Raw genomic sequence first — 8,321 nt, forward strand, 5'->3', positions numbered from 1 at the left:
CAGAAATGCCAGTAAACAGATAAAACAAATTTTAAACAAGTAAGGACAGTACTCAGTAAAATGTAAAGTCACTATAATCCAACCAGACCTTAGGACTGCTCTGTCATTTACAAGAGCCAACTGCTGGTGGTTTAACCTGAGGGTTACTACATCTCAGGCAATTTTTTGTTTTATTCATTAATGGGATGAGGGCATCGCTGGCTAGGCAGCATTTATTACCCATCCCTAAATGCCCAAAGGGTAGTTCAGAGTCAACCACATTGCCGTGGGTCTGGAGTCACATGGAGGCCAGACCAGGTAAGGATGGTAGTTTCCTTCCCTAAAGGACATTAGAGAGGGGAGAGGTTGAGAAGGACAGTACTCCATGGTAACCTCAGCCAGTACAGGAATTCAGCCTATACTGATGGTATTATGCTGTTTTACAAACCAGCTGTTCAGCCAACTGAGCTGCCATCATACCCATCTAATCCTAACCCATCCATTAGCTTTTTGCAATACTTCATTTCCAAACAGACTAATAAACAGGAGCAAAAATATAACCTCCACAACTGGAGGGAGGAACTAGTTGACCAAAGTATCAGAGTTGAGATGATGAGTAATAATTTTAACACAATGAGTTCTTCACAATCATCTGGAATGGAGTGGCGAAAGTAAACAATAACAAGAGAAACCTCTTTAACCAGCGACAGTCTACTTGTAGATGTCAATAACACAGGTAGAAATTTTGACAAGTAGCAGAGATATCTTCAAGGGAAAACTGGATAATCACCTGAGGAAGAAGAGAATAGAGGGATATGTTCATGGATTTAGATGAAGAAAGCTGGCAGGATGCTCATGTGGAGCATAATCATGATAATGGAACTGTTGGACTAAATGCCTCTTTCAGTCCTGCAAGTACTGTGATTATTTTGTAACCAAATTCCACAGTACCTCTGAAAAGACAATTTGACTTATTAAGAAGGAAAAATGTGCAACGCTGAGCAAGGGAAAAAGGGTAAATAAATTATTCTTTCAAAATACCAGCAGTGGCACATGGGGCTGAATGGATTCCTTCTACACTGTATGAAAGCTACAAGAACAGAATCTGTCATCTGAAACCCAAGTATATTGTTGTCTTTTGGACAGATGTAAGCAGTCTTGTTGTGATGTGGACCTTGGTACAATCTTCCCCAGCTTGTCAGAATGATTCCTCTGACAAAATACAGTGCGTGGAGCATCATTATAAAATATAAATGATGTGCACGAAAGCAATCCCTGTTATATATAGCAGTGCAGTCTCCAGGATTGATTAAACGGGTTCAGTTTCCCATCAGTTGCCCAATTTGAGATGTTTCCAAACATGGCCATAACATTAACCAATGGAGCATTGTGAATTTGATCAGAATATTTGGAGTGGGAACCCCAGCTAATTGAATTCATTCCCATCACAGGAATGCAGTTGTCATACTTTCCTTGCCATTTCTCTGACTGAGATCATTGTAGACAAGGAGCTTCCCAGTTGTGTAACTCAGCACCACACAGTACAGCAGTTATTCACAGAATCACTGAGAAAGACCATCACTCACGTTTCTTTAGCAGCCACCTCTGTCCTCTCTATGCCATCCTCCTGGTGTTTCAGGTAGGGTGGTTTGAGTGCTAAACCAAAAGCATTTTTCCACTGACAACAAGGTGCAGGGCTGGATGAACACAGCAGGCCAAGCAGCATCATAGGAGCAGAGAGGCTGACGTTTCGGGCCTAGACCCTTCATCAGAAAAGGGGGAGGGGAAGGGGGTTTTGAAATAAATAGGGAGAGAGTGGGAGGCGGATAGAAGAGGGATAGAGGAGAGGATAGGTGGAGAGGAAACAAACAGGTCGAAGAGGCGGGGATGGACCTTCCTAACTCCCTACCTACACTCACCTTTACTGGCTCCATCCCCGCCTCTTCGACCTGTTTGTTTCCTCTCCACCTATCCTCTCCTCTATCCCTCTTCTATCCGCCTCCCACTCTCTCCCTATTTATTTCAAAACCCCCTTCCCCTCCCCCTTTTCTGATGAAGGGTCTAGGCCCGAAACGTCAGCCTCTCTGCTCCTATGATGCTGCTTAGCCTGCTGTGTTCATCCAGCCCTGCACCTTGTTGTCTCGGATTCTCCAGCATCTGCAGTTCCTACTATCTCTGATAGCATTTTTCCACTGATGTTTGCTCCCTGCTTTTGAAAAGCTTCACCTATGCTGAACAAGTAAAATGAAACAACATTTAAGACCGACAACCAAAGCCAGCCTTCCTCAATGAGAAAGAGATTTGTCAAATAAAATCTGTACAAGGGCCAGGGCAGGGATCCTGGGGAGAGAGAATTTTTGTACTCATCCAAATGAAGACTAACGAACCATGTATTCTATTCGGTGATGACCATGACCTGCAGGAGCACTCTTTCCTCCGAGTTAAAATCTTATAGGTTCAAACCCAAAGTGATAAACATGAGCGTCTAATCGAGGATATCACTTCAGTGCAGTCTGAACGGACTGCTAAATTTTTCGAATTAACAGACAAGATGTTAAATTGAGGCTCCAGTTTTTCACTGAAGTAAGTACAGACAATGCCGTGTCACTGTTCATAGAATAGTGGAGGGATACTCTCCTGGCAAGTACTTACATTCAACTACCATCGCAGAATAAGATTGGTCACTTACTTCTTGTGTTTGTGTAGCACTGAAATATACAAGTTGCAGACCACGTTATTCTACATTACAACAACAACTCCACTTCAAAAATACTTCATTGGCTGTAAATTGTTATGGAATGTCCTGATATTGTGAAAGACGCTTTATCAGCATTTTTATAGCATTCCAGTCAAAGTATGCCAAATATCCTGTTTCTGTGCTGTAAAATTCTGCGATACTATGTTTAACATGATTTTCTATGTATAATGTATTCATCATTAAAAAAGCAGCATTAAGACAAATATAATTGTAAGAGGACAAAATAGCCAGTAGGAAATTAAAGCATAAATGACAACTCAGTTCTCTGCGTTTTACTGCAAGGGTTCAGAGTGAGATATAACCCACTGACTTTATTTGAACATCCTTGATCTAGACATTTCCAAAGCCTTCTAAAGTACCTTTTTCTTCCATAGTAAAGTAATAAAACAGTAACAAAGTAATAAAAAATGACAGCTGGAGGTTATATAGGGACTGTACAATATGGTACAACATCCGGTTTACTCAGCAGTTTTAGTAATAGCTTAACATTCAGATTACAGACACAATGCTTTTACAGTTTCATATTTTAATTGTTAAGTTCAAAAAGTAATTCTCTCAAGAGGAATTAAATAATAACCCTGAAATTAACAAGGAAAATAAATGCAATAGAGGTATAATAGACATACCTTTCTTCTCATGTAAAAGATCTGTGTAGATTTTACAATTAATCAAGAAAATATAAGTGGTATTCACTCATTACTGAAGTAGGTACTTACTATGAAGACCTGGAAGCTTAAAATCTGAAGCAATATCAAATTTGTTGTCTTATATAAGTAAACTGTTCCAGCAAGTAACCTTGAAACCTGAATGAGAGGGAGTGATAAACTCATTTATAAACAGATCAAAAATTACTTACTGCATTATAAGCATATCTTAATTATATTTAATCTGCTGCCAACTGTTTAATCAAATATTACGCAAGTTATAATGAACAAATACACCAACTTGTTTGCTGCTGAGCCATGGAGAACAGAGAGGCCTAGACTCATCCTTGTCTTCTATCCTGGGTGAGCTGACCTCTCACTTTGACCTCAGTACGACCTCATAAGGAGGGGCGAAGTATCAGCCAGGGTTCCCGGTTCTGATAGTTATTCAGAGGCAGTACATATCCTAGAATCATAAAATGCTCCATACAAATGATGACCACTCGCCCAGCATGCTTGTGCTAGCTCTTACAGAGTCAAAGAGTTATACAGCATGGAAACAGACTTTTTGGTCCAACTCATCCACACCAACAAGTTATCCTAAATTAATCCAGTCTCATTTGCCAGCATTTGGTCCAGATCCCTCTAAACCTGTCGTATTCAAGTATCTATCCAGATGTTGTAATTGTATCTGCCTCCACTACTTCCCCCGGCAGCTCATTCCATACACACAGTACCCTCTGCATGAAAATGTTGCCCCTTTGGTCCCTTTCAAATCCTCCCCCTCTCACCTTAAACCTATGCCCTCTAGTTTTGGACTCCCTTACCCTGGGGAAAAGACTTTGGCTATTTACCCTATCTATGATCCTCATGATGTTATAAACCTCTATAAGGTCACCCCCTAACCTCCGATGCTCCAGGAGAAATAACCCCAGCCTATTCAGCCCCTCCCTATAGCTCAAACCCTCCATTCTGACAATATCCTCGTAAATCTTTTCTGCATCCTTTCAATTTTAACAACATCTTTCCTGTAGCAAGGAGACCAGAATTGAATGCATTACTCCAAAAGTAGCCTAACCAATGTCTTGTACAGCCACAATATAACATTCCAACTCCTGTACTCGATGCACTGACCAATAAAGGCAAGTGTACCAAACACTTTCTTCGCTACACTATCTACTTGTGACTTCACCTTCACTCCAAGGTCTCTTTGTTCAGATTTCCTTCACTAAAGGATATTAATGGTTTCTACAACAATCAATAACATTAATGTGCTCACTATTACTGAAATGTGCTGTCAATTCCAGATTATTAAAACATTAAATAAATGAATTTAAAGTTCACATGCTGCTGTATTAGCAATTTGAACACAGCCTGGAGCCTTTAAATTATTAGTCTACCCATTACACCATTATCTCCCAAAACATTGATTATATATTCAGATTGCTGTTATTCCTGTGTCATGCATCAGTCCTATTTTTGGTCCATATCTCTGACAATTCCTGGGAACCTCTTCCATAACTCTATATCTACATGATACATCTCCTCTCTCATAATGCAGAATTCTCTCCCCTCTCCAAATCCTCTCGTTTCTGAGTCATTTATTGCTCAGCAAAATTCCAGTGGCCAATCATTCTCTGAAACACCGTAAGATCAGCCAGCATTCTCCACCATGATCGTTGACAAATGAAGTCATCATGAAAGGCAAAGAAGTTGAGTTGGGTCCAACATCCACTTGCAGCAGCTTCCATTTATAGAAGGTATTTATAGTAACAAAAGATTCACTGGAACAAGATTTGAAACTGAGTCAAACAAGGAAATACTTGGGCAAGTGATCAATACCTTCATCAAGTTAGAAGATTTTAGGAAGCGTCTTAAAGAAGGGGAGCAGAAAGTGAAATATAGAAAGGAATTCCAGAGCTTGGAGCCCAGGTACCCGAAGACATGACCATCAATGAGATAATATTAAAGTTGGAAATGCATAAGAGGCCTGAATTGGAGGAGATCTCAGAGGGTAATAAGACTGGAAGAGATTATAGAAGTAGAGAGGAGCAAGACCATGGGAGAATTTGAAAACAATGACCAGGAGTCAATGTAATTCAGCCGTTATAAGTGGGCTAGGTGAACATGATTTAGTGTGAGTTATGATGCAGGCACCAGAGGTTAGGGTCAGCTCAAATTTCCAGGTGTGTAAGATGTTAATGAGCCATGAGAGAATTGTCATGAGATTGTCAAGTGTAGAGATGGCAAGGGTTTGAATGTGGCCTTGGGGAGCCGATGAGACAGAGAGTAAACTTGTGAGTTTGATGAGCACGGGAGTTTTGTGCGGAAGGGAGTGAGCTGCTTCTTTCTTCTTCTAATTTTGTCAGCTGCTTCAAGAGCAGGAAATGAGAACCAGCTGACACTCAGATCTGTGCAATGGCCTTCTCACCCCAAACCACATTCAGGTTAAAATAAGATGTGAGTTCACAGGCAAACAGGTAAGTAGTTGTCGTTGAATATTTTTCTCACTTACCCAATGTTTTAAAGCCCAGGAAATGTATTGGTAATTGTGAGGTATAATTAGCATTAATAAAGTGTACAAATGGGCAATTAATTATATTGGGAGTAATAGAGATTATTAATTATAAATTCATTCATAAAAATAAATTAGTTAAGACACTGTAAAGATGTTGGGGCAAGTATATGTTAAGACTGAAGGACGTGGGGACTCCTGGATGCCAGTGTGATCAAGGACAAAAAATCTGTGATGAGTGTCTGCAGCTCAAGAAATTTCAGCTTAGAATTAATGAGCTGGAGACTGAGGTGCTGATTAGATCCCTTTATTTGGTCAGTAGTCAAGGGCAGGAAAGTATGACTGTGAATGAGACTATGAATATTCAGAAATGAAGAGTTAACAAAGTGAATTTGATCGTATAAAAAGTAAGAATGGAAAATAAGGAAACAACATGTGAATTAAGCAAGAATTCTTCATCAGTCTTCACTACAGAGGATACATGTAATATCCCAGAACTAGTGATAAAATCAGAAAATGGAAGGGAGGAAGGATCTTAGGAAAATTAGTGGTTATTCTTATTGTATACCACTCCCACAAGTGACCTCTTGCCTTTATGGCTTCTCATTTCTACCGAAACAGTTTCCACATTTTGGTTGAACTTAAACCATCCCTCTCTATTGTGCTAATACCATCTTTAAGTAACAGATCTACCCTCAACCTTTTCCAAGTTTCCTATCATTCCTAAATGTCCTGTGTTCTTAAATATTTAGGTTATTATCCAGCTCATCATGAAGCCATATCTCTGTAACAGTAGCACAAGAGGATAATAAAAACTATAACAAAATAAATTTCAAACTTAATCTTCTAGTTTGGGTTTTTGACATTACCTTCAACCATATCTCATGCTAAAGATAAACATTAATCTAAACTTTGAGGAGGAGATGAGGGCACAACAGTAATGCAATAATGAGAGAAAAACTAACCACTGCCCCTTGACATTCAATGGCATTACCATCACTGAGCCCTTAACCATCAACATCCTGGGAAATACTTTTGATCAGAATCAGAATTGGACCAGCCATGGGTACAAGACCAGATCAGAGGCAGATAATTCTGTAGCAAGTAACTCCCCAACTGCCCAACTGCCATCAACAGGGCAAAAGTCAGGAGTGTGATGGAATAGTCTCCATTACCTGGATAGTTGCCACCTCAACAACACTCAAGAAGCTTAATACCAACCAGGACAGATCAGGCAATCCATCAACTTCAACATTCATTCCCTTCACCATCAATTCACAGTGACAGCAGTGTGTACTGTATAAAAGATGTACTACAGCAGCTCGCCAAGGCTCCTTTGACAGCAACTTCCAAGCCCACAACTTCTGCCACTGAGAAGAACAACAGACAATGGGAATGCCACCATTGCAAGTTCTGCCCTAAGCCACTCACCATCTTGAGCTGGAATTATGTCATCTTTCCTCCAGTGCTGCTGAATCAAAATCATGGAACTCTCTTCTTAACAGTATTGTGGGACTATTTACAACACATGAACTGCACCTTCCCCAGGTTAATTAGTGATGGGCCACAAATGTTAGGCAGTGATGCTTACACTTCATGAATGTATAAGAAGAAATCCAGAGGCTCACAATTAGCTGTGGTCACAATTCCACTACAGCAGCTGGTGAGAGTAATAATATCTAGAATTGTAAACTAGTCTTACTAATGAAGACCAGGTCATGTGCTGTCATTACCTGATTCAGTCTACATAGATCTCCAGATCTACAGCAACATGATTGACTCTTAACTGCCATTAGAAATGACCTAATAAGCCACTCAGTTTATAGGCAACTGGGGAGGGACAATTTGGTACATCAGGGATGCCCACATCCAATTAAATAATTAAGGAAAAAAAATAAAGCAAGCTCCCAAAATACATTGGCAGAATGAGGGAATTGGATTTAGCATTATAAAGATCAGGAAGTCGTAGATGCAAATCTTCCAGAATCCAGCCTAAATGCAGTGTGGTATGGACATAACTTAGCAAATTTACATCCTGATGGAATCTTGCTTGCTCAGCTGGGAGAATGTGTCTGCTTCAAAGGGAACATGCCTGCTTACAGTCTCTGCAGATCTCTCAACATTTGAAGAAATATCAGTGACACTGATTGGGAATGCAAGGTTGTGTTTACTTGTATAAATGACAACAGTTTCCCAGTCATCTTATTTCCAGATTTTTATTAAATTCAAACTCCACCATCTGCTGGATCCCCAGAACAATTGGGTCTCTGAATGAATAGTCTAGCGATAAAGCCAGTAAGGCCATCATCTCCCCATAGCAGAAAGAAGTCTGGCATCACCAAAACTACAGCGAGAATCTGTAGTCCTGCGGAGAATTCAGGTTTCTGCTGTTTATCTCGCCTTTGTTAGTGCTCCATCTAGTGGT

The 8,321-nt window shown here is 40.1% G+C and overlaps 1 protein-coding gene across 5 annotated transcripts in view; it reads right to left on the reverse strand.

The window, feature by feature from the left end:
• The window catches only part of LOC109924399 (potassium voltage-gated channel subfamily E member 2), a 5,140-nt gene extending 1,347 nt beyond the window's left edge, over positions 1-3,793 (reverse strand). The window contains exons 1-3 of one of the 5 annotated variants that reach the window (XR_007263158.1): positions 3,683-3,793; positions 3,454-3,540; positions 2,632-2,687 (exon numbers count right to left, since the gene is read on the reverse strand). Coding sequence is in view for 2 of the 5 variants with exons in the window: in XM_048602565.1 (XP_048458522.1) it covers positions 1,566-1,708 (143 nt within the window). In the remaining 3 variants the exon portion in view is untranslated. Of the gene's footprint in view, positions 1-1,565; positions 1,738-2,631; positions 2,688-3,363; positions 3,558-3,682 lie in introns of those variants that run through there. The other 4 variants (XR_007263156.1, XR_007263157.1, XM_048602564.1 and 1 more) reach the window with 4 other exon arrangements.
• Positions 3,794-8,321: the final 4,528 nt, after the last annotated feature.

The sequence above is a fragment of the Rhincodon typus genome, chromosome 11 (genome assembly GCF_021869965.1).
Source record: "Rhincodon typus isolate 14 chromosome 11, sRhiTyp1.1, whole genome shotgun sequence".
NCBI lineage: Eukaryota > Metazoa > Chordata > Chondrichthyes > Orectolobiformes > Rhincodontidae > Rhincodon > Rhincodon typus.